A 27,095-nucleotide genomic window follows, 5' to 3' on the forward strand; every position below is an offset into this window, starting at 1 on the left:
AAGGGATGTGGACTCAGCCAGTTACATCACTGAGGCACAAATCTTCCCATCACTGAGGACACTTCAAGAGGCAGAGCCTCAAGAAGACATCATCCATCACTAAGGACCCTCACCATCGAGGACATGTGCTCTTCTTGTTACTACCACTGGGGAGGTGCTACAGAACCTGAAGAGCCACAGTCAACGATTTAGAAGTGGTTTCTTCCTCTCTGCCTTCAGATTTCTGAATGGTCCGTAAACACCATCTCATTATTCCTTTATCTTTGAACTATTTATTTGCTTTGCAATTTATAGTAATTTTATATCTTTGTATTGTACTGCTGCATCAAAATAATAAATCCTATGTCATATAAGACAGTGATAATAAACCTGATGCTGAACTTCAGTAGCACAGTAAAGCCTCTGCCTCAAAGCACCAAAAACACAGTTTCAATCCTGACCTCGGGTACTGTCTGTGTGGAGTTTGCATGTTCTTCTGTGACAACATAGGTTTCCTCTGTATGAGCCTGTTTACTTCCACATCCCAAAGAAGGGAGGTTATGAGGTTAATTGACTACTGTAAAGTGTTATGAGTGTGAGAGTGAGTGGTAGAATCCGGAGAGAATGAGAAGAGGATGAAAGAAATGGGTGGTTGATGGTCAGTATGATCTCAGTGTGTTGAAGGGTTTGCCTATGCTGTACTGCTCAATGACTAATGTTTCCTCCTGAAACACGAAAGAAAGGCCCACTATCATCATCCAGGCACAGATGAAATATTTCATCCAGAAGCTTTCCGTGAGTACTTTTGTGATTTGTGCAGAATCCCAGAATTTTTCATCTACATTGCTGAAGGTCTCTTAACCGGTATTTAAAAATAGCTGTCTCACAAATCTTTCACCTTTATCGCACTGTAATACTGACATGCCAACTTTACAAGCTTGTACTATTCATGTCCCAGCATCCTTATTTATCTCCTAGGATTCCAAGGGAGCATCCTCCCATCCCTGAGACAGCTCAATGGGTATGAAATATTCAGCAACTCTCCTGGAGGGTTTTAAATTATTGATTAAGTCACCTGATTTTTAAAGTTAGAAATTCAGCCCTTAACAGTAAATGCCAGATACTCTGTAATCTGTTCCACCTGCACCATACTTCTTAAGCGGTTAATCATCTTCCTGTCACTAATGAACAAAACTTCCCTAGCTTATCACGTTGCCTGTGCATTCCAGGTAGATCGTGTTTACAGGCCGATTATGAACATTTTCAGAAGTACTTTCTCACCATATGGTGCTGTCAAAGTAAAAAAAAATCTATGTAGAACAGTCAGAATCATCTGCCTCATTAATACGTGGAAATAACAGGCGCCGGCTTCCAGGCACACTACTCTGCCAGTAGATGAACTATCATTTCTAACCCCATCCTTACTCTGACAGTTTCACCTTCATGCTGGCCTCATGCTAACTCTTGTTTCCCCGCGTTCAGTGTGCGCCATTATCCTTAATTCCCATTTGTGTGGCAATATCTCCAAATTAAATTCCCCTTTTATCTGTGAGCCCATGACCTGTCAACTAAAACCTTCAGCTGTTCAGCTGAATTAGTTCACATTTTCTGTTGCAAATCACACTACCAGTACTTCAGGCGCCTTGATGCTTTCAGAATGGTACTGCGATTGTTCTATGAACTCATAAAATTTTAACTATTTTAAGTCATTTTTATCACCGGCACAAATCGGTATCCTGGGCAGCTGGCATATATTGTTACACCTTTCATGTTATATTTAGAAGCTCCCTCAGATACAACCCTAGGCAGCAGAGATCTGAAATCAATTGGCTCAAATTTTTGAACTACATGAGGTCCAGTGTGTGAGTGCCTGTGACAAAACTGAAGCAATCACAACTCTGTTCAGTCAGTAGGGGATCTATCTCAGCTTCCTCCTGAAATCTTCACCGTCACAGAAACAAGTCTTCATTCAATATAATTCACTCTGTATTACATCAGGAAGTGGCTGACAACACTGACAATGCAGTAAAATCTACCAGACTAAACAACAGCTGTGGTACTGAAGCTCTGGCTCCAGATTTATCTGTGCCCCTCGTCAGAACTTTTCAAGTACAGTTACAAGACTGGCATCTGCCTTGGCATAAACAGCAGAATAATTCCAGCCCAAATAATGTGTGTCCGACTGGTTTACTGTCAATCATCAATGATGGCAAATATCACCAACGTGTGTCGTGTGGCACCAATTCACCAATAATCTGATCACCAATCCGGGTTATGAGTTCTGCCAGGACCACTCAGCTCCACACCTCATCACTGCTCTGGTGCAAACATAACCAAAGAGCTAAATTCCTCAGGCATGGTGGGAGCGACTGCCCTTAACGTCAAAGCAGCATTTGAGGAACCCCAACTCCTTCTCTTTCTCCTGTGGTCCATTTTCCTCTCCTATCAGATTCTTTCATCTCCAGCCCTAGACCTTTCCCACCCACCTGACTTCACCAATCACCTTCCAGCTAGCCTCCTTCTCTTCTCCCCACCTTTTATTTCTCTCTCCGTCCTGAAGAAAGGTCTCTGCCCAAAACAAAGACTGTTTACTCCTCTCTATGGATGCTGCCTGACCTGCTGAATCCCTCCAACATTTTGTGTGTGTTGCTCAGTATTTGACAGGGAATATAAAAATCAACAGGCATTAAGGAGAAGCACCACAAATGTTGCAGTCATAAAGGAAGAATGCTGCCATTGGTGAAGGTTAATAATACAAGTCTTGGGATGCCCTTGGCCCAACCAATTCTGTTACTTCCTCAATGACCTTCCTTCCAAAATTGAGGATTATGGACGCCACAGTACTGAAGTGCTTAGCACAGCACTACTACAGCTTGGGGGCATCAGAGTTTGTAGTTCAATTCTGAAGTAACTGGTAAGGAATCTGTATGTCGTCCACGTGGAATATGTGGGTTTTTTCGGGGTGCTCCAGTTTCCTCCCTCAGTCTAAAGACATACTGGTTAGTAGGTTAATTGTCCCATGATTAGGCCAGGGTTAAGTTGGGAGTTGCTGGGTGACAGGGCTTGAAGGGACAGAAGGGCCGATTCTGCGCTGTATCTCTAAATAAATAGCAAGTAAATAAATGAATAAAGCAAACAACTAAATGAATAATTCTCTCGATAACTTGTCAGAAAATGAAGCAGACCTATCAGCTTGCAGCAGGAACCAGACAACAAAGATGTATGGACTCTTGTGTCACAGAGGGGTTGGGCAATGACTGTTCAGACTGAGCGCTCATGCTCCTGCCACTAGCTCATTTCTCCCTGTCACAACTCCTCAGCAGGTACTGCACACCTTACAAAACAGTGAAGAAAGTCAACAGGTCAGACAGCATCACTTGCCGAGTTCTCTCTTGCATTTTGTCTGTGCAGCTCAAGAAATCTGACACCTGCAGAATCTTTTGTGTTACGGGAGACTGTTCCTAAAAAACTGCACATTCAGCTTTTCAACTACAAATGAAATAAAGCAAAAACACTTTCTAAATGCAAGGATGGAATGTATGAAGTTAAATTGGATAATGAGTGACAATGGCCTGATCCAACCTGATCTGGAATACTGCTTCCTAAATGAGATAATGAAACAGTGCTCGCTCATCACGGTCCCATGCTACCAGCTACCAGCATTCACCTGATCCCGTATCACAATTCTAGGCAAAGACCGCAACACAAGCAGCAGCAAGCATCAGTGATACAGCACAGAGTCGGCCCTTCAGCCCCTTTGAGCCGCACCACGCCAGCAACCCCACAACCCCGATTTTACCCTAACCTAACCATGGGACAGTTTACAATGACCAATTAACCTGCCCGTTACACCTTTGGACTGTGGGAGGGAACTGGAGCACCCAGAGAAAACACATGCATTCCATGGGGAGGACGTACAGAGACTCCCAACAGAGGATGCCAGAATTGAACTCTGAACTCTGGAACACTCCGAGCTGTAACAGCGTCACGCTGACCCCGACTCTGCCGTAGCTCCTCCAACTAACCACAAAGAAGAATCCTCACCAAGGCATAAACCCTTCAAACAAGGTCATTATCAATTCTCAAGTATTATCTAGGAATAATCAAATTACTTATTTTCCAATATTCATGTTTTAAAGGGATAAAACAGGCAAAAAGCTGTTTTGTTTGTTGCTTTTTAAAGAAATCTTTAACAGAAGATGTATGTTTGAAAGTTGAAGGAACATCTGAGTTTCATCCTAGCTCAGTCAGGTAAAAAAGCTCCACTTCCAGGAGTTATGTAATGTATGGAGAGAGATAGAGCTTATCTTGGAAAACTGAGTCTCTTTGGTCACTCATTCGGGCCTCTCCAAGTTAATTATTAGACAGAACAATTACACAGTATGGCTATTCATCAAAGTTATCCTCACGGAACTAATTAACATGTGGGTTTTCCGTTTTTCTGAGTAACGCGAGTTCCTATTTACCTTTGGAATCAGGTTGTCCAGGTGTTGAACTCGACGTTCATTTGATGGATGCGTAGAAAACCATTCAGGAATTTGAAATGTACCAGAAACAATCTTCATCAATTCCAGCTGCTGCCAATATACACTGCTGGCTCTCACATCTATGCAGGCCTAGATTCAAGAGAGGTCACACATGAAAGATGGGGGAATTGGGTACAATACCAGCTGACACAAATTCCCTCAGCAGTTCTCAAGTTCTAAATTTAAAATTAGAAAAAATTCATTCAGTGGCCTTCTTGGATACAGCTGAGCAGTGTCCCGTCTGAAATGTTGAACTACCTTTCTCTTTCAAGTATTGACTGACTTTCTGTAGTTCAAATATTTGCAGTTTTATCTCAGATTGTTTTTTCACCTCTACAAATTTACAGTGCTTGTTCAATAAAAGATGTATATTAGTCTCAGGAGACTGAAGGGAGACTGCATGTTATACACACCCAGCCTTAGCATTGTTCTACTTCCAGCAGTCAAAATTCTCCAATGCAGAAAGCTCTGTGATCAGCAATTACTTCTTAGTATCTATTTAAAGCATATTATGTACCAATTTTTCTGTAAAATATATGATTAGAGAAATTCTTGGTTATATTAGGGTAAGACCAAGGAACACATACCAATCTTCATAGAGGGATCAGAAGTGTAGAGAGTGAGCAGTTTCAAGTTCCTGGGTGTCAAGATCTCTGAGAACCTAACCTGGTCCCAACATATTGATGCGGTTATAAAGAAGGCAAGACAGGGACTATACTTCATTAGGAGTTTGAAGAGATTTGGTATGTCAACAAGTACACTCAAAAACTTCTACAGATGTACCGTGGACAGCATTCTGACAGGCTGCATCATTGTGTTGTATGTGGGGTCTACTGCACAGGACCGAAAGAAGCTGCAGAGGGTTGTAAATATAGTCAGCTCCTTCTTGGGTACTAGCCTACAAAGTACCCAGGACATCTTCAAGGAGCGGTGTCTCAGAAAGGCAGCATCCATTAAGGACCTATAGCACCCAAAGCATAGCCTTTTCTCACTGTTGCCATCAGGTAGAAGGTACAGAAGCCTGAAGACACACACTCAGCGATTCAGGAACAGCTTCTTCCCCTCTGCCATCTGATTTCTAAATGGACATTGAACTCGCGCACAGTTTTTAAATATATTATTTGTTTTTTGTATGACTTTTAATCTATTCAATATACGTATATTGTAATTGATTTAATTATTTGTTTACTATTATTATTTTTTTCTTCTTCTACTTCTATATTATGTATTGCATTGAAATGCTGCTGCAAAGTTAACAAATTTCATAACACATGCCGGTGACAATAAACCTGATTCTGAAATATTACCCGTAATTGGTCATAAAATAATTTTTTTGTATAATTCAATAAACATTTACAAACCAAGGTACAAAATTTTGTGGAAGACACTTTACCCTAGCAGCAAGTTGTAGTCCAATCTCATCAGCTTCAATCTCCAGTTTTCGACTGTAGGGTCTATCAAACATGTACTGCAAGTAATAAATATATTATTAATAAAAAGAACTGATAATATTATGCTTCAAGTCTGATCCATATTAATAAAACAGGTAGAGCAATACTACATGATAATTTCCAACTCCCTTTAGCTCTAAGTATGCTTTCAGAAAATATTTTCTGGTATATTAACATTGAAATTCCATAAATTAGAGTCAGTATCTCATCACAATGAGATCTAAACTCTCAAACATCCTAGTGCAAAGTAACACTAAGCAGCTAATGTTCCAGATTTCTATTATAAAGAGTGCTTTGCTTTTTCACAATAATTAGGTATATAAGATAAATATTACATCAGGGTATGGAGTAATGATACTATTTTTTCTCATTAGGCTTCAATTTAATTAAAGCAGATCCTCCATTTAAACTGCTGCCACTCTGATTTATCATTCAAATTCAGGTAAAAGCAGGAAATGAAACATCACATTGCAGAATTGGACTCCAGTAGGAAATGTTATGTAAAAACCATAAATAGTAATAGCTACTGCAGGTGCATTTTCTACACATCACAAAGAGCTAACTAACCCTTAGAGCAAATGTATCAATTAAATTACTACACACTAACTTGAGGGTGCAATTTACTAGGCCCACCAAATTAAGCATCTTTTGAACATGTAACTGGCATTAGTTTCCATGGTCTGAGTAGAACATAACATTATGGGAGGGTTCAGAAGAACCTTCACACAGAAGCTGTACTTATCTCAAGAGTTCCACTATTTAAGTTCCACAGACTTGAACTATCTACATAGTTCATTAACTTTTTTTTAATCCAGTGTTGTCATACCCATGTCTGTTGTTCTTTTCCTCCCGGATCTGTCTTGTTCACTTGGCTTGCATTTTTTTTTAGATTTTTGTGTTTTTTTGGGACCCTATCAGCTGGGAAATGGTGAACAGTCTAGCAGAAGGGGTTTGTATGTTTCAATCTACAATGAAGCTAAAAAAGTGTCTTATGTCGCTATTACAGAGCTGTTCGTCTATCTAACCCCAGTCACAGTGCCATGTTTTATTTATTTACAAGTGACTGCCACCAGTGGTTCTGGATTGGCTGGAGCTCCAGCTATCTCACCAGTGTTAAATTCTTCTAGTTAGCCCTGTCTGCCTCAGACGGCGAAACAGTCCAAACCAAAGCCACAAATGAGATGAGGGCACTTTGACTCAGATCCTCGTACTTCCCCTGTCTCATCTTCCTCGTTATTCAGTCTGTGTAGTAGCTGGCATTGCCTGAACTCTCCTCACCCGCTGTCTTATACCCATCTGGCATCCACACAGCCCTCAGCATCTTCCAAAGTCTCCAAGCCCTCCACTGATAATGACAACTCAAAAATAACCTGATATGTAAAAGTGGTGAGTATCATGTTGGAATGCAGAACTCATTTAAAAGTATGATTTCAAAGCTTTAAGGTTAAAAGTGAAGAGGTTATTAAAAGTTTTATCTCAAACTTACCAACAGTTTCAATAACAAAAGCTTTGTACAGAAACATTTTCAAACGGTATACTGAGTACAGCTTCTATGCCCACTTTGAAAGGGAGAATATAACTACAGTTGTGAAGATCCCTGCTGCACCTGGTGACCCCGTGATCTCAGAGGACGATGTTAGGCTGTCTTTAAAGACAGTGAACTCTTGTGAGGCAGAAGGCCCTGACAGAGTACCTGGTAAGGCTCTGAAAATTTGTGCCAATCAACTGGCGGGAGTATTCAAGGACACTTTTAACCTCTCACTGTTATGGGCGCAAGTTCCCACTTGCTTCAAAAAAGGCAATAAATTTACCAGTGCTTATGAAAAATAACGTGAGCTGCCTTAATGACTATCGTCCAGTAGCACTCACATCGACAGTGATGAAATGCTTTGAGAGGTTGGTCATGACTAGACTGAACTCCTGCCTCAGCAAGGACCTGGACCCATTGCAATCTGCCTATTGCCACAATTGGTCAACAGCAGACACAATTTCAATGGCTCTCCACATGGCTTTAGACCACCTGGACAACACAAACACCTATGTTAGGATGCTGTTCATCGACTATAGCTCCGCATTTAACACCATCATTCCCACAATCCTGATTGATAAGTTACATAACCTGGACCTCTGTACCTCCCTCTGTAACTGGATCCTTGACTTCCAAACCAGAAGTCCACAATCTGTGTGGATTGGTGATAACATCTCCTCCATGCTGACGATAAACACTGGTGCACCTCAGGGGTGTGTGCTTAGCCCACTGCTCTACTCTCTCTATACCCATGACTGTGTGGCTAGGCATAGCTCAAATACCATCTATAAATTTGGTGATGATACTACCATTGTTGGTAGAATCTCAGATGGAGACGAGAGGGCGTACAGGAGTGAGATATGCCAACTACTGGACTGGTGTCACAGCAACAACCTGGCACTTAATGTCAGTAAGACGGAAGAGCTGATTGTGGACTTCAGGAAGGGTAAGATGAAGGAACACATACCAATCCTCACAGAGGGATCAGAAGTGGAGAGAGTGAGTAGTTTCAAGTTCCTAAATGTCAAGATCTCTGAGGACCTAACCTGGTCCCAATGTAGCAATGCAGCTATAAAGAAGGTAAGACAACGACTATATTTCATTATGAGCTTGAAGAGATTCGGTATGTCAACAAAAACAACTCAAAAAGCTTCCTGCACCCGTGCTGAACTCATCAATTTCATCTACTTTGCCTCCAACTTCCACCCTGCCTTCAAATTCACCTGGTCCTTTTCCGACACTTCCCTTCACTTCCTCGGTCTGTCTCTATCTCCGGAGACAGCTTATCCACCAATGTCTATTATAAAACAACAGACTTTCACAGCTTCCTTGACTATACCTCATCCCACCCTGCCACTAGTAAAAACTCCATTCCCTTCTCTCAATTCCTCCGTCTCTGCCGCATCTGCTCTCAGAATGAGGTTTTTTATTCTAGAATGAAGAAGATGTCCTCCTTTTTCAAAGAAAGGGGCTTCCCTTCCTCCACCATCAACGCTGCCCTCAACCGCATCTCTTCTATTTCATGCACATCTGCTCTTACCCCATCCTCCCACCACACTACCAGGGATAGGGTTCGTCATATCCTCACCTACCACTCCACCAGCCTCTGCATCCAGCACATAATCCTCTGAAACTTCCACCACCTCCAAATGGATCCCACCACCAAACACTTCTTTCCCTCCCCCCCACCCCTTCTGCAGGGATCAGTCCCTATGTGATTGCCTTGCCCATTCATCCCTTCCAACTGATCTCCCTCCTGGCACTTATCCTTGCAAGTGGAACAAGTGCTACACCTGCCCCTACACCTCCTCCCTCATGACCATTCAAGGCCCCAAACAGTCCGTCCAGGTGAGGTGACACTTCACCTGTGAATCTGTTGGGGTCAGTGCTCCCAGTGTGGGCTCTTGTATGTCAGTGAGACCAAATGTGGATTGAGAGACTGTTTTGCCAAGCATCTAAGCTCCGTCCGCCAGAACAAGTGGGATCTCCCAGTGGCCACCCATTTTAGTTCCATTTCCTATTCCCATTCTGATATATCCATCCATGGCCTCCTCCACTGACGAGGTAAAACCACACTTAGGTTGGAGGAACAACATCTTATATTTCATTTGGGTAGCCTCCAACCTGATGGCAAGAAGATTGATTTCTCAAACATCCGGTAATACCTGCCCCTCCCCCCTTCACCATTTCCAATCCCCTTTTCCCTGTCTCATGCCCGCTTATCGCCTCCCTGTAGTGCTCTTTCCCCCTCCCTTTTTTTCTTTCTTGCTTGGCCTTCTGTCTCGTTCACCAATCAACTTTCTAGCTCTTAGTTTCATCCCTTCCCCTCCAAGTTTCATCTATGATCTGGTAGTACTCTCTCCCATCTCCCCACCTTTCAAATCTACTCCTCAGCCTTTTCTCCAGTCCTACCGAAGGGTCAGCTGTACTTTCTTCCATAGATGCTGCCTGGCCTCCTGAGTTCCTCCAGCATTTTGTGTGTGTTGCAAAAACTTCTACAGATGTACCGTGGAGACCATTCTGACAAGCTGCATCACTGTCTGGTATGGGGGGTGAGGGCATTGCACAGGACCCAAAGAAGCTGCAGAGGGTTATAAATTTAGTCAGCTTCATCTTGGGTACTAGCCTACAAAGTATCTAGAACATCTTCAGGGAGTGGTGTCTCAGAAAGGCAGTGTCCATACTGAGGACCTCCAGCACCCAGGGCATGCCCTTTTCTCACTGTTACCATCAGGTAGGAGCTACAGAAGCCTGAAGACACACACTCAGCGATTCAGGAACAGCTTCTTCCCCTCTGCCATCCGATTCCTAAATGGACATTGAATCCATGAACACTACCTCACCTTTTTTAAATAAATATTATTTCTGATTTTGCATGATTTTTAATCTATTCAATACACATATATGGTAATTTATTTATTATTATTTTTTCTCTTTCTTCTTCTATATTATGTATTGCATTGAACTGCTGCTGCTAAGTTAACAAATTTCACGTCACATGCTGGTGATAATAAACCTGATTCTGATTCTGATTCAAGATGCAGGGCAAACATCGGAATCAGTCCCAATAACAACAGTGTGTGACAGTGAAATTAGAAGGGGGTAGAACTGGACATCTGGTAGGAAAAACTAAAAGTACACTTTAAACCATTATTAAAATGTTAGAAAAATATATCACATCCTGCTCTTTAACTGTGTTCCATTGAAAACATGGTTCACAGCTGGACTATTCTATTCTGGAAAATATTAAATTGGTTTCCGCATGACTACTAAAACATCTCACCAGTTTTTATTAAAATACATAACTATTCTGTAACACTTTAAGATAACACAATACTCCCAACATGGCAGTGATGAAATGTATCACCCCACTAATGAACTAGTCATATTGATTTCAGATCTGTACTAGGTTAGCTTATATCAATATGAAGAGAAGAAGGGTTGTTACAATGGCAATAACACAACTGTTCCGAAGAGGAAGGGAAACAGAAAAAGGTGATTTCATTCAACTCACTTTCTACAGAAGATAAATGAGTGGCTAGGGAACTCCGGGAATCGGAGTCCAACATGAGTTAATTCCTTGGAGTGAGATAGGAACGATATAAAAAGGTAAGCCACATTTGATCAAATTGATTTTCATCAGTCCAGTGTCATTACTGTTCTGTATCATTACTCCTGCTCTCTACCATTTTCTGATCTCAGAGCAGGCTTGGAAGAAAATTGCATAAGTTGGCTTATCATATGTTGTGGACACAATGTTAGGCATTGCTTTAAAGACATTATTGCAAGGCACTTAGAAGAATTAATAATGAGGCAAAGACAAAAGAGGGATTAATTAGATGGAATCCTTTTAAGAAGTATCTTTAGGTGGATGAAGGAGAACTCAGAATTCCAGAAGGCATTTGATAAGATGCTGCAACAAAACTCAGATGGGTATGCACAAAAGGTTGGATGCTAAAACAAATTGAAAGTAGGGATAAGTTGATCTTTCTTTAATTGGTAAGTGTGACAAGTACTGGGACCTCAGCTTTTTACCATTTATATTAACAACCTGGAGGAAGGCACCAGGGGTATGATTGCTGAGTTTGTTGGTGACACAAAGACAGTTACGCAAGTTCTGACAGGACACAATAAGGTTTACAGGGATATAGATTAAATGAGCTTGGTATAATGGAAATAAGTGCCAAGAAAACCAAGCTCATGGCAAATGCCAACAGTGCCATAACAACAGACATCTCAGTCCATGGTCAGAAACTTGAGACAGTGCAGCAGTTCAAATACCTGGGGGCAATCATCACTGATGAAGGATCAAGACCAGAAGTGCTGGCAAGAACCGCACAGACAATGACTGCACTATCCAAACTCAGGACAATATGGAGGGACAGCAACATCACCATGAAGTACAAGACCAGACTCCTGCGTGCGTTGGTATTCTCCATCTTCCTGTACGCATGTGAGACATGGACCCTCACAGCAGAGCTACAGAGGAAGATACAGGCATTGGATATGAGATGCTATCACAACATCTTGGGCATCTCATCCTTGGACCACATCACAAACCAGCAGGTTACAAGACCATCCAGCACCACATTGGCTCCCATGAAGACCTTCTCACAACAGTGAAGAAAAGAAAGCTGAGATGGTATGGCCACGTAACAAGATCCAGTGGCCTTTCAAAGACCGTTCTACAAGGAACTGTGGAGGGGAAAATAAGGAGAGGTAGACAGAGGAAAAGATGGATGGACAACATTAAAGAATGGACAGGGAAAACATTTGCGGTGACCCAGGCTCTGGCACACAACCGCGACAGATGGAACAGACTGGTGCAAAGCTTGTCATGACGGCGCCCCGACGACTCCACCAGGAGTTAAGGGCGCAAGGAAGGAAGGAAGGAAGATTAAATGACTGGGCAGCAATCTGGCAAAAGTAGTATACTGTGATAACTGTAAAATTACAAATGAGAAAATCTGTAGATGCTGGAAACCCGAGCAACACACACAAAATGCTGGAGCAACTCAGCAGGCCAGGCAGCATCTGTAGAAAAGTACAGTCCACATTTCAGGCCAACACCCTTCGGCAGGACTGGAGAAAAAAAGCTGAGAAGTAGATTTGAAAGGTGGGGGCAGGGGAGAGAGAAATGCCAGGCGATGGGAGAAACTTGGAGCGGGAGGGATGAAGCAAAGAGCTAGGAAGTTGATTGGTGAAAGAGACAAAAGGCCATGGAAGAAAGAAAAAAAGTGGGCACGCAAGGAGATAATATGAGAGAGGGAAAAGGGGATGGGAAATGGTGGAGTAGGGACACATTACTGGAAGTTTGAGAAATCAATGTTCATCCAATCAGAATAGAGTGTGTTGTTCCTCCAATCTAAGTGTGTCCTTATCAGGACAGTGGAGGAGGCCATGAATGGACATATCGGAATGGGAATGGGAAGTGGAATTAAAATAGGTGGTCACTGGGAGACCCTGCCTGTTCCGGCAGATGGAGCATAGATGCTTGGTGAAGCAGTCTCTCAATCTACGCCTGCGTCTCACCGATATACAGCAGGTCACACCCAGGAGCTCTGAACACAGTATATGATGCACAGCTGAAGTGTTGCCTCACCTGGAAGGACTGTTTGGGGCCCTGAATGGTAGTGAGGGAGGAGCTGTAGCACTTGTTCCTCTTGCAAGGATAGGCGCCACGAGGGAGATCAGTGGGGAGGGATGAATGGACAAGGGAGTCCTGTAGGGAGCAATCCCTGTGTAAAGTGGAAAGTGGTGGGGAGGGAAAGATGTGTTTGGTGGGCGGATCCAATTGGGGGTGGCAGAAGTTTTGGAGAATTATGTGCTGGATGCGGAAGCTGGTGTGGTGGTAGGTAAGGACAAGAGGAACCCTATCCCTGGTAGGGTGGAGGGTGGATGGGGGTAAGAGCAGACGTGCATGAAATGCAAGAGATGCAGTTGAGGGCAGCGTTGATGGTGAAGGAATTGTAAAATTGTCTATTATGGCAGAAACCATAAAAAAGCAAATTATCTGAATGAACAACAACTGCAGAACTCTTAGAATCAGGAGTTCCGGGTGTCCTGGTACACGATTCATAAAAGGCAGTTATGTTGGTGCTAAAAGTAATTTGGAAAGCTAATAGTATTATTGTTAAGAGAAGTAAACATAAAAGTTGGGAAGTTGTACTTCAGTTATATAGAACATGACATGCCATATCTGTGTATAATATCAGTCCATTCACTCAAGTATATTAATGAGTTGATAGCCAATTCTGAGAAGGCTTGCTAGACTGATTCCTCCAAAGGGAAGAGTATCTAATGAGGAAAGATTAGACAAGGCTTACGCCTGCTGGTTCAGGACAGCGAGAAAGAACTTGAAACATCTAAGTGATCTTGACTAGATCAAAGTCAAGTTCAATTTCAATTATTCAACCGTACATGAATGTAGCCAAATGAAAAGCGATCCTACAGGGCCAAGGTGCAAAACAGCATACAGTATACTGCACATAGCACATATAGTTACAATTTCAGAAAAACAGAGTCACAAAGAAAATAAAATATAGGCCAAGTCCCTGAATGTCCAGCTTGTTCTTTCACCAAGAGCATGGAGCAAGCACTGGAGAGCGGCACCCAACTCAGAACGGATTCCAGGAGGACTCAACCCCACTCCACCTCGGAGTCTCCTCTCCTGGGCGACTACAACAAGCGACCCCACAGCCTAGGGCTAGTTCTTGCCACAATCGAGGCAACGCAGCTCCCCCACCATCAGTCTTGTCAATGAACCAGCGAACCTGGCTTGCAGTGTTCTACACTACCGATGTCCAACAATAAATCACAATAAATAAAGACTGACGCAGAGATTGTTTCCTCTCATGGAAGGAGTCGCTGCTTAACATAAAGACAGAAATGAAATGAATTTTGTTTCCTTCAGAACATCTTGAGCCTTTGGAGCTGTCTTCCTTAAACAGCGGCTTTCAACGAGTAGTAAGGTTCTTTATAAGGAAGGGGATGGAAGGTTATTGAAAATGTACTGGATCAGCTTTGATCTTCCTGAATGATGAAGCAGACTAGAAGGGCTGAGTAACCTGCTCCACGTCCTAAGGTTAGTTCAGAACTAATATGCAAAAGTTTTGGAAGTAGTCTCACCTGAATTAGCTTGCCTTGGATCCACTGCCCCAGAAGAGCAAGGCTATCCCGTGGGAACACAGCCCAAGTAAGCGTCAGAAATACGAGGGACACGAAGTCAAGGAGTTGAATAATACTTGCATGTTCTGCCTGCAACAATAGGCGAGTTAGTGCTCATTCACTACAGAAATGCTTAGAAACATCGAAATAATCCTCCCACACTCCCACCTGTGTAATGAAATCCCCCTCAGTTATACTCCAATTATCCACGGTCTACTGACACCAACCCATTTCCTTTCTGATATAAATTAATCTAATAAGCCATTAAAAAAATTAAATTACATTTATTTGTACTGCATTTGTCTTTATTCCAATGTATTACTGCATCAAGTAATGTTGTTTCATAATCAAAAATTAAATCTCAGATGGCTATAAAATGTCTGGTTAACAAGCAGAATTAAAATAAACTACTGAACAACTAAGGACTTGTCACACATCAGCCCATTTCTTGAATATCTGTAACAGAAAGGTTTGGTCATTTACTACAGGAAGGGGTTGGTGCACAGCCTCCCGTTAACATCAATGGCGCTGAGGTCTAGAGGCTGAGCACCTCAAATTCCCAACAGTGAATCTCAGCAATAGTCTGTCCTGGTCCAACTACATGGACAGAGGCAGCACGGTGTGACAACTGATCTGCTAGAGTTGTGAACACAGCTCAGCACATCACAGAAACCACCCTCCCTTCCAAGGACTCTGTCTACACCTCACCCTGCATCAATAAACCAAACACGATCTCTTTCTCTCTTCTCTCCTCCTCCCATTGGGCAGAAGATACAAATAGCAGAAAACACCAAGCTCAAGGATGGCTTCCATCCCATTGTTATAACACTACTAAACAGCTCTCTAATATGATAAAATGGACCATCGAACACATCATCTACTTTCTTATGGCGTTGCACCATATAGGGCATGAAGGGATATGGGGAGAAGACAGGAGATTGGGGCTGAGAGGTAAAATGGATCAGCCATGATGAAATGGTGGAGCATACTCGATGGGCCTAATGGCCTAATTCTGCTCCTATATCTTATGGTCTTCACTCTCTCTGTGATCGATTTACAGAGGAAGTATCACTTTATCAGTAGAATAACAGTGAGTAAGTGCATCACTTTATTCTTCTCGTTGTATGACTTCAATGCACTGATGAGATAGACCTGTATGTTTGGCATGCAAAATAACGTTCATCATGTATGTGTGACAATTATTAACATTCCTCTTGACGAAGCCTTCATGATTTTAAATACCCATCAGGTCCCCACTCAGCTGATTATGTCCAAGGAAACCACCCCTTCAACAGTCAACACACATCAAAGTTACTGGTGAACGCAGCAGGCCAGGCAGCATCTCTAGGAAGAGGTACAGTCGACGTTTCAGGCCGAGACCCTTCATCAGGACTAACTGAAAGAAGAGCTAGTAAGAGATTTGAAAGTGGGAGGGGGAGGGGGAGATCCAAAATGATAGGAGAAAACAGGAGGGGGAGGAATGGAGCCAAGAGCTGGACAGATGATTGGCAAAAGGGATATGGGAGTATCATGGGACAGGAGGCCCAGGGAGAAGGAAAAGAGGGAGGGGGGGGAAAAATCCAGAGGATGGGCAAGGGGTATAGTCAGAGGGACAGAGGGAGAAAAAGGAGAGTGAGAGAAAGAATGTGTGTATATAAATAACAGATGGGGTACGAGGGGGAGGTGGGGCATTAGCGGAAGTTAGAGAAGTCAATGTTCATGCCATCAGGTTGGAGGCTACCCAGACGGAATACAAGGTGTTGTTCCTCCAACCTGAATGTGGCTTCATCTTTACAGTAGAGGAGGCCGTGGATAGACATGTCAGAATGGGAATGGGATGTGGAATTAAAATATGTGGCCACTGGGAGATCCTGCTTTCTCTGGCGACCAGAGCATAGGTGTTCAGCAAAACGATCTCCCAGTCTGCGTCGGGTCTTGCTAATATATAGAAGGCCACATCGGGAGCACCGGACGCAGTATATCACCCCAGCCAACTCACAGGTGAAGTGTCGCCTCACCTGGAAGGACTGTCTGGGGCCCTGAATGGTGGTAAGGGAGGAGTGTAAGGGCATGTGTAGCACTTGTTCTGCTTACAAAGATAAGTGCCAGGAGGGAGATCAGTGGGGAGGGATGGGGGAGACGAATGGACAAGGGAGTCGCGTAGGGAGCGATCCCTGCTGAAAGCCGGGGAGGGGGGGAAGGGAAAGATGTGCTTAGTGGTGGGATCCCGTTGGAGGTGGCGGAAGTTACGGAGAATAATATGTTCGACCCGGAGGCTGGTGGGGTGGTAGGTGAGGACCAGGGGAACCCTATTCCTAGCGGGGTGGTGGGAGGATGGAGTGAGAGCAGATGTGCATGAAATGGGGGAGATGCATTTGAGAGCAGAGTTGATGGTGGAGGAAGGGAAGCCCCTTTCTTTAAAAAAAAGGAGGACATCTCCCTCGTCCTGGAATGAAAAGCCTCATCCTGAGAGCAGATGCGGCGGAGATGGAGGAATTGCGAGAAGGGGATGGCATTTTTGCAAGAGACAGGGTGAGAAGAGGAATAGTCCAGATAGCTGCGAGAGTCTGTAGCCTTATAGTAGACATCAGTAGATAAGCTGTCTCCAGAGACAGAGACAGAAAGATCTAGAAAGGGGAGGGGGGTATCAGAAATGGACCAGGTAAACTTGAGGGCAGGGTGAAAGTTGGAGGCAAAGTTAATAAAGTCAATGAGCTCAGCAGGAAGCAGCGCCAATGCAGTCGTCGATGCAGTGAAGGAAAAGTGGGGGACAGATACCAGAATGGGTTCAGAACATAGATTGTTATTGTTCCACAAAGCCAACAAAAAGGCAGGCATAGCTAGGACCCATACGGGTGCCCATGGCTACACCTTTAGTTTGGAGGAAGTGGGAGGAGCCAAAGGAGAAATAATTAAGAGTAAGGACTAATTCCGCTAGACGGAGCAGAGTGGTGGTAGAGGGGAACTGATTAGGTCTGGAATCCAAAAAGAAGCGGAGAGCTTTGAGACCTTCCTGATGGGCAATGGAAGTATATAGGGACTGGACATCCATGGTGAAAATAAAGTGGTGGGGCAAGGGAACTTAAAATCATCGAAAAGTTTACATAGGTAGGAAGGGATTGAACAAGGGGGGATAAAACAGTGTCGAGGTATGCAGAAACGAGTTCGGTGGGGCAGGAGCAAGCTGAGACAATAGGTCAGCCAGGACAGGCTGGTTTGTGGATCTTGGGTAGAAGGTAGAAATGGGAAGTGCGAGGTGTGGGAACTATAAGGTTGATAGCAGTGGATGGGAGATCCCCTGAGCGGATAAAGTTGGTAATGGTGTGGGAGACAATGGCCTGGTGCTCCTTAGTGGGGTCACGATTGAGGGGTAAATAAGAGGAGGTATCCGCGAGCTGTTGCTGTGCCTCGGCAAGGTAGAGATCAGTGCGCCAGACTACAACAGCACCCCCCCTATCGGCCGGTTTTATAGTAAGGTTAGGATTAGTGCAGAGGGAGTGGAGAGCAGAGCGTTCAGAAGGAGTGAGGTTGGAATGGGAACAAGGTGCGGTGAAGTCAAGACGGTCGATGTCCCGTCGGCAGTTCTCAATAAAGAGATCCAGGGCAGGCAGAAGACCAGTGCGGGGTGTTCATGAAGAGGAGGAGGGTTGAAGACAGGAGAAGGGGTCATCAGTGGGGGTGGAAGAGTCCTTGCCGAAGAAGTAGGCTCGGAGACGGCGGAAGAACAGTTCCGCGTCATGGCGAATGCGGAACTCGCTGAGGTGTGGGCAAAGGGGGACAAAGGTGAGGCCCTTACTGAGGACAGAGTGTCCTGCCTCAGACAGCTGAAGGTCGGAGGGGATGGTAAAGACCCGGCACGGATGAGAGCTGGGATCAGAGGGGGGAAGCTGGGGGTGTCAGTGGAGAGGGGAGGGTTGGGGTGAGAGGAAGATGGAGCCTCTGAGGGCCTAGGAGCTGACGGTGGGATCTGAGGAAGACGGGGTTGCAGAGTGGTGGTGGGGGAAGGGGAGACGGGAGTCACAACAGCAGCACATAAAGACCCGGCCTGGAGTTCAAGGTTCGAATCTTGAGAGCTGGGATCAGAGGCGGGAGGCTGGGGGTGTCAATGGAGAGGGGAGGGTTGGGGTGAGAGGAAGATGGAGCCTCTGAGTACCCAGGAGCTGACGATGGGATCTGAAGGAGACGGGGTTGCGGAGTAGTGGTGGGGGAAGGGGAGACAGGAGTCACAACAGCAGCACATAAAGACCCGGTCTGGAGTTCAAGGCTAGAGTCGCAGTTGGTGGTTGCGCAATCGCTTTGAAGGTGTCCAAGGTCGTTGCTGGAGTCCGGGTTTTGAATATGCCCTGAGGTGTTGCAGCCAGCGAGATCAATGGCAGAGGCTGCAATCTGAAGTTCATGCCTGCTAGCAACCGGGCCAGCAGGCTCTGGGGTCTGCAGATGGAAGATCTTGCAATCCTTGCCTAACATGACAAAGTCAAAAAAATGGCGATCGCAGGCATGGATCCGACGGAAGATGAAATAACGGGTAGGACCATTACAGACGGCGAAGAAAGTGTCCCGAAGGTGTGGGAGGGTCTGCGATAGGGACACCAAATACCTCCTCATGGCGGAGAGGGTCGTCTTCAGAGCTTGATGGGTCCGAAGGTGTGGAAGGGTCTGGGATAGGGACACCAACAACAGTCTATCTATGCAAATGAAGTTCTTCAACCATAAAATTAATCTAGCAAATTCTTCTAAAACCAACATACATCTTCTAATGTAAAGAGCTACCAATATGACACAACCTAATAAAATGCACAAGTAGATGTTGGCAGATCCAATGTTTTAACCTGATGTGGCCCAATAGAGCTTATTTCTTCCCATTTTGATCCATTTATCTCCCCATTCCAGTTCCTTAATCATTTACATCTGTGGCACCTCTGATGTTCTCTGCCTGTTGATGACTTATAGTCCCAGACAGTTCATTTTCACAATGGGCAAACAATCCCTCAAAACCTCAATCCCAAACTAGGATGATCTGAGAACCTTTCATAATCTCCTTGAACAAAGACCCTACCAATCCTCTCCACCACCACCACCCTCCTCATTCACCTGAATACGCACCACCACCCTCCACCCTCACCTGAATCCCCTCCACCCTCCTTCACCTGAATCCCCTCCACCACTACCCTCCTCCACCCAAATCCCCTCCACCCCTTCCTTCACCCGAATTCCCTCCACCCTCCTTCACCTGAATCCCCTCCACCCTCCTTCTTCACCTGAATCTCTTCCACTGCCTCCTCTCCACCACCCCCTCTTTTACCTTAATCCCCTCCACCACCCTCCTTCACCTGACTGAGCTCACTTTTGCATTAATATTTACTTCAACTCCACTCACTTCACCCAAATCAAAGTTGTTGCCATGGGAAACTATAATCATTCAAGACTTGAGCAGAGTTGTCTCTGCAGGATATCCATAACTTTTTTTTTAATTGATCCTATTCAGACCCCTTTCCTCAAATCTTCTTCCATTATATTGTGTATATTGTTGATGCTGTTTCTTAAACATGCACAGAACTGAAAACGTTCATTACTTCTGCTGCCAATTTTCATCCTGCTCTTACTTTGACATGGTCAGCATTTAACTCTTCCTTCCTCCTTGTCTTCTTCATCTCACAGGGTAGCCCAAAAATAATATCTATCAAAACCAACAAACTCCCACTGCTAAATTAACAATGATTCCTCTCAGTACTTTCTGTAAGAACCCCAGTCTCTCATCTCAGTTCAATCTACTCTGATGAGACTTTCCATACTACTGCTTTGATATGTCTTCTTTCCTGTCAGCTGTGACTTCCCTTTCACCATAGTTGTTAGTGCTCCTAACCATATCTATTTCCCACACTTCTGTTCTAATTTTCACCCACCCCAATAGGAACACAGATAGAGCTTCCTTAGTCCTCAATTTCCACCCACAATGAATCATTCTCTGTATTTTCCACCACTTTGAAGAATATTCCACCACTAAACATATTTTCCTCTCTTCTCGCCTTTCAGCATTTTGAAGTGGCTGTTCCTTCAATTCCCTGGCTCATTCTTACAATCCCACCTATGCTCCCCACTTTCCCATTCAACCACAGCAGACAACACCTGACTTCTGCCTCTTTCCTTCCACCCAGGGACCTGAAGAGTCCTTGTACGTGAAGTAGCAATTCACTTGGACTTCCAATTTTGTATATGGCAGTCAGTGCTCACAATGTGTATGTAGAAGGCAGACAGAAATTAGGTGACCACTAATCCAACCACCTCCATTCCATCCTCAGGGACAATTGTAAATTTCCAATCACTAACCACTTGAATTCTTCACCCCATCCCCACCTCCCTGTTTTTAGTTTCTTTGGAAAAGCACTTCGCTTTTGATCTGGGTATGTTTCATTCTTCATGGCTCAATGATGAATTTAACAATTTTTGGTAAACAACCTGTTGTTCCTCTCTATGGATACAGTTGCACATTTTCATTTTAATTTGCTGCATTCTTCTTCCTCTTTGACTCGAATTGTCTATTTTTAAAACAATTACCTGGACAACTTGATCTTCACCTATCACAAGCATTCCCTTGGTTTACTTCACCCTTGTGACTTACTTTTTGAGTGCTGTCAAATGGTCCTCAGCTTGAAAAATCAACTCCCTCTTCTTCCCCCTCGAATGCTGCCTGACCTGCTGAGCAATTCTAACATTTTCTGCTTTGGGTGTAAAAACATCACTCAATATTGATTTAAATCTAATTTTGAAGCCTCTAACGGCAATAATTGTTCATTGCTTTCCCAGATGGTAACAGGTTTGACCAATAAACAAAACCTAAATCCAGTCCTCTTGTACATCCTAGTGATGTGAAACCAGTTTTGATAATGAATTTACTTTGAACTTTGAACCAAGTTGTCCCATTCTAACACCAAAACAGTTACTGCATTGTCTCTAAAATGTGAATTACTTTGTAAATGGTTTATTACTTTAAATCCAAGGACTTTCTCTATCCAAGCCACCAAATATATAGAAGCTACACTCACCCCATGTGCCAGAAGGCAATGAGCCATCTCATGACCAAGAATACATGCCAGTTGATCAGTGTCTGCCACAGCTTTCAGCAACCCAGTTAAAACAAACACCTGCCCATTCTGTGCCAGGAGAAACAGACATTAGGATAGCCTATATCATCTGCTGAGATGCTAAATCAGAATAAGCAAGCACCAAATGCTCACGAATCAACCTAATGTTGAACTAGTCTCTCAGCATTTTATTTGACAGCATAAAGTAAATGAATTACTCTGTCAGGACTCCAACAACACATTACATAGTGTTACATTACAAACTATAGACAGTTTGCTATTTTTGTACAGTTAGAAATAAAATTAACTGGTTATATTTAAATGTTGAAATTTATGCAATTGTTTCGAGGGAGCTTGCTGTTCATCAACAACTCCCACATGGGGGACAGGCAGTTTGTTTAAGATCTACTGTAGACAAGATTCTGGATCAATAACCAAGAGAAAATGGTTAATCATTTAGGGAAGCTAAAAGCAATCAGTTGTAATACACAGGATTTTATGAAAGGCAAATTAGGTTTGACAAACACAGAAAGAAACTGGAGGAATTCAGCAGGTCAAGCAGCATCTATGAAGGAAAATGGACAGTCGATGTTTCTGAAACCTCAGCTGTCTATTTCCCTCCATAGGTGCTGCCTAACCTGCTGAGGTCCTCCAGATGCTTTGCGCGTTGCTCCAGATTTCTAGCATCTGCAGTTCCTTGTGTCTCCATTATATTTGAAAGATTTGCTCGAATTCTTGGTGAATAAGACATGGAGAGTTGGTGGAGAGGAGCCTGGAGATGTAATATACTTATGTTTCCAAAAGACATTTGACAAGGTGCCACACAAGAACTTGAAACAAAAATTAAAAGCCCAAGTTCTTGGAAGAGTGTATTAACATGGATTGAAAACTCAGACATTCCACCTCTCCTGGAAGTTCCGGGAGTCTCCCGCATATTAATAGTGGCTCCCCAATGGCCGCAAATTGTATACAATGTCCCAGAAGTCAATTTTTCTGAGAGCGAGCAAGCGTGAGAGAGACCACGAGAGCGAGAGAGACCATGAGAGTGAGAGAGAGCGAGCGCGAGAGACGAGAGTGAGAGAGAGCGAGACGAGAGTGAGAGAGAGAGCGCGCCATGGGAGAGTGTTCCAAAAAAAATATAAAATGTACGTCACCCCAGACTACACTAAAGTGTACCCCTGCCTAATAGGGGTCAAAAATAATGACAGTGTTGCTCGTTGCACTGTTTGCAACAGTGACTTTTCTATCGCCCATGGTGGGTTAGGACTGTAAAAGACATGTTGAGGTGAGTTTAACAGGTGTTATTCGTTCATTAGCAATAGCTAAGGTTATTTAAACCAGCTGGCTAGCTGCTAAGGAGCTACTCTATTGCAGACATCCCACCTCTCCCGGAGCCTCCCGCAAATTGATGGTGCTACCTCCCTGAAATGAGTTTTTGCAGGGTGGGATGTCTGAAAACTGGCTGTCACAAAGAAAAGAGAGAATTGTAACAAATGGATCATTTCAGGCTAGACAGATGCAATGTGAAGTAGCCCGGGAATCAAGTCTCAACCTCAATTATTTACATTACTGATGAGGAGGAGGGAACAAAAATGCACGCTTTCCAAGTTTATATAATATGAAAATAATTCTTGAATAACTTGTGCAAATCACTATAAATAATAAAAATTAAATATTATTTATCCACTATTTTGTCCGCCTTATCCACAACTCAGCTGTAAATTTTTAAATTCATCCTGACATTTAGGTAAAGCTTTTATAAATGCTACATGGTATTTCATTGTTTGTGCAGAATACAGCATCAAATATAGAATTGTGGTGATTCTGAATCAAATTAAATGTGAAATGAAAACTTTTCACTATTAAATACAATTATATATTAACTGTAGGATAAAACTAACATGAAGGTTACAAAAGGGTATAGCGGAGAAATTATTTTACACCTGTAAAGCTGAATTTATAAGAAAATTAGTTGCCATAATTTTGATTATATGGTCTTTAGAATAGATATATATACTACATTAACAATTCTATATATTAAGTTTGAAATTTATCAGGAATTGTTTCTTACAGGCAAGACAAAGGCATTTATCTCTGGATCTTCCACAACGTTAATAATCCACTTGGTCTCAGAAACACCTGGTATATCTTTGTTTCTCTCAATTAACTGGTTGAAAACAAACTGAATGGCCTTATAGATTGGATCATCATTAGGCAAAAATTTATCCTTATACTTTTCCAGCACCTGTGGAAAAAGAGGCACTAATCATAAATAGCATTCCAGTATCCTCATGCATGATAAAGTACATTTAACAATTCACTTCAAAGAAGATCAAGAGATAATCAAAAGGATTTGCTGAGTGTCTTGTTTTGCCATCCTCAAGCCTGTTTGATCACCCAGCCCTGAGCTGTAACGCTGCCACCATAAGCCGGATACCTGAAGATGTGAAACAGGCTTGAAGGGACTCTCCCTTTGACAGCTTTCACCAACAGCACAGTTATATTCAGAAATACAATCCCAGATCTCAGCTCTCTCACTCGCACCATTGGAACCCAATTTTGTGGATTTCCTTGTTGTCTAAACTTGACCATGTCATCCATGCAGTCAGTCCATACACTCTTTGGATCATTGAGCATTTGTCCACAGGCTCTCCATCCTTCACTAAAACACCCTCTCTGCTTTCAAAACCTCATTATCTATCTGTACACTAAATGCTTATCTTCTCTTCTTCAATCTCCTAATTACAGAATTGCAAAGTAACACTTCTTATCGTATAAATAGCAGTCTGTGATAGCACGTCAGTGTGCAATACTAGACTTCCCTTACATCTGTTCAGTCTGTCTGGACTTAGCAGCATCACTAATCCATGTAACAAAAAGAGGTAATTGTAATAATGCCCACTGCATTATTTAATATTTTTGAATGAAATATTGAGTTAATACTGCAGATGACACTGGGTTCAATTTATACACTTACGCAAATATGCAAAGCAAATGATTCAGGATCAATGCATATTTTCCTCAATGTATCAATTACAGAAGGCAAGTATAATTTGTGAAGATAATTTTCAAAAGAATCATCTGCAAAGAACACAGTCATCACTTACTTTGATTATTACTATTTAATTCCTCTCATTTTAAAAACAACCACTTACTGTTTCATGCCTTTGCAATCTTTCCTACTTCAATTGCAACACAGCATTTTTTAAAATTCAAGAGTTTGAAAGGTGTTGGTGTGTAGAGGATCCTGAATGTCCTTGTAGACAAATCTTTGAAAGTTAGTGTGCAGAATCAGCAAGCAATTAGGAGGACAGTGGTATGCAGATATTTATTACAAGAGGACTTCAATACAAAATACAGAAGTCTGACTGCAATTATATACAACCCAGGTGAGAGCACATCTGCAATACTGTGTACAATCCTAGTCTCTCTACCCAAAGAAGAATACACACGGGAGAAGTATTCCAATGTAAGTGATGGCAGATCTGTCATATGAAGAAACATTAAGCAGACATGGCCTTTGGTCTCTTGCGTTCAGAACAAGGGGAGGTGATCTCACAGAAACATACAAATTTCTCATAGGGTTTAACTGTTTAAATGCCAGGATGATGTTTCCCCAGGCTGGGAAATCTGAAACCATGGGTTACAGCCTGAAAATAAGGGTAAAGCCACTCGGCAGAGGCATGCATAAATTTCTTCACTGACAGTAAAATCAGGAATTCTTTATTCAAATGGACTACAGAGGCTCAGTCGCTAAGTATATTTTGAGACATCGATTGAAAGAGTTTTGAAATGAAGGAAAGCATATTACTGCAGGGAAATGTGGTCAGGATCAGCCATGCCCTTTCTGAATTGTAGACCAGGCACAAGGCGATCAGGCACAAATGTTGAAATATCCTGGGTACTTGTGCTTTTGGTTTAGTGAAGAAAACTTTCAAAACTTTGGATGGTTTAAAGAAATTCCACAGCTACTAAAGTTTTGTTGTTATCGCACCATTTTTTGGTAAATTTCCTTTCACTTTTTATATAATGTAACTTGAAAGAAAATTGTGTGAAACTTTACTGGTGCTTCGTACAAAGCTTAATGCATTCATATTGCACTCACAACTTGACAGACAAGCTGTTATTTTTGAGTTTGGGGTCATCACTCCATTACGCAGCAAGTCATTTCTGGTAAATAATATATAATCGTAAGTGCTTTGTGGAGTGATTTCACCTTTAGAACATGGGAAAGACTTTTTCTTATTTAAACAATAGCCTACAGCAAAAACAAAAGGGAAATTTATGGCTTCTCAGTCAGTGAATGGAAGATGCATTTAAAATGCACTTAAAATGTATACACATTTTTCCAATGCAAGGATTAATCATTGCCATTTTCAAATATTGCAGGTATTTTTTGTTGCCTTAAACTTTCAATTATGAAAATAGCTGCTGCACCCTGAATTGATACGGACTTTAAGTAATTCTCCAATTTAAGAACACCGATAAATCCTTTCTCAGAGGTTAAACCCTATTCTTGTTTCTTGTATTTCAAGTTCAAGTTCAGTGTATTGTCATTCAACCATATACATTTGTACCTCCAAACGAAACAACATTCCCCGGAATCAAGGTGCACAACACAGTACATATAACTCACACGTGCAACTCATAAAGTAATATTACCCCAAACAAATCAACAAATAATAATGTACATTTATGACACAAATTTAAAACTAAACAGTATAACAATACAGGCGCTTCATACGTGATGAGACCCAAGTGGTGGCAGTAAGTTCAGTAGCCTTACATCCCGGGGGAAGAAGCTGCTTCCCATCCTAACAGTTCTTGTCCTAACACTGTGGTACCTCCTGCCTGATGGTAGGGAGTCAAAGAGATTGCTGGACAGATGGCAGGGATCATTGACAATGCTAAGGGCTATGCGCGCGCAGTGCTCCAAACAAGTATCTCTGATGGGTGCAAGAGAAACCCCAATAATCCTCTCAGCAGTTCTCGCAATCCTTTGCGGGGACTTGCAGTCCAATGCTTTGCAATTCCTATACCAGATGGTGATGCAGCTGGTCAGGACACTCTCAATGGTGCTCCTGTAAAAATTGGTTAGAACGAGGAAGGGAGAAGCCTCACTCTCCTCAAGAAGTAGAGCTGCAGCTGCACTGTCTTGACAAAAGAGGTGGGCTTTGAGGGACCAGGTGAGATCATTTGTTATGAGCACTCTCCCATGAAGTCAAGGTCTAATCCAATTTACTACCCCATCCTGAGTGGCAAGTGGCTGAACCCTCTTGAATAACGCCCCATGCAAGACCTTGTCAAAGGCCTTGATGACATCCATATAGACATCATCTACCGCCTTGCCTTCATAAATTTT

The 27,095-nt window shown here is 42.9% G+C and overlaps 1 protein-coding gene across 6 annotated transcripts in view; it reads right to left on the reverse strand.

Moving 5' to 3' along the window:
* Nucleotides 1-27,095, reverse strand: part of oma1 (OMA1 zinc metallopeptidase) — a 68,708-nt gene that overhangs the window by 22,341 nt on the left and 19,272 nt on the right. For 4 of the 6 annotated variants that reach the window (XM_063064250.1, XM_063064253.1, XM_063064252.1 and 1 more), the window contains exons 4-8: nt 23,805-23,978; nt 21,695-21,802; nt 14,613-14,741; nt 5,899-5,973; nt 4,446-4,595 (exon numbers count right to left, since the gene is read on the reverse strand). In XM_063064250.1, the coding sequence (XP_062920320.1) occupies nt 4,446-4,595; nt 5,899-5,973; nt 14,613-14,741; nt 21,695-21,802; nt 23,805-23,978 (636 nt within the window). The remainder of the gene's footprint in view (nt 1-4,445; nt 4,596-5,898; nt 5,974-14,612; nt 14,742-21,694; nt 21,803-23,804; nt 23,979-27,095) is intronic. The other 2 variants (XM_063064254.1, XM_063064255.1) reach the window with 2 other exon arrangements.

Source organism: Mobula hypostoma, chromosome 12, assembly GCF_963921235.1.
Source record: "Mobula hypostoma chromosome 12, sMobHyp1.1, whole genome shotgun sequence".
In the NCBI taxonomy this organism is placed as follows: domain Eukaryota; kingdom Metazoa; phylum Chordata; class Chondrichthyes; order Myliobatiformes; family Myliobatidae; genus Mobula; species Mobula hypostoma.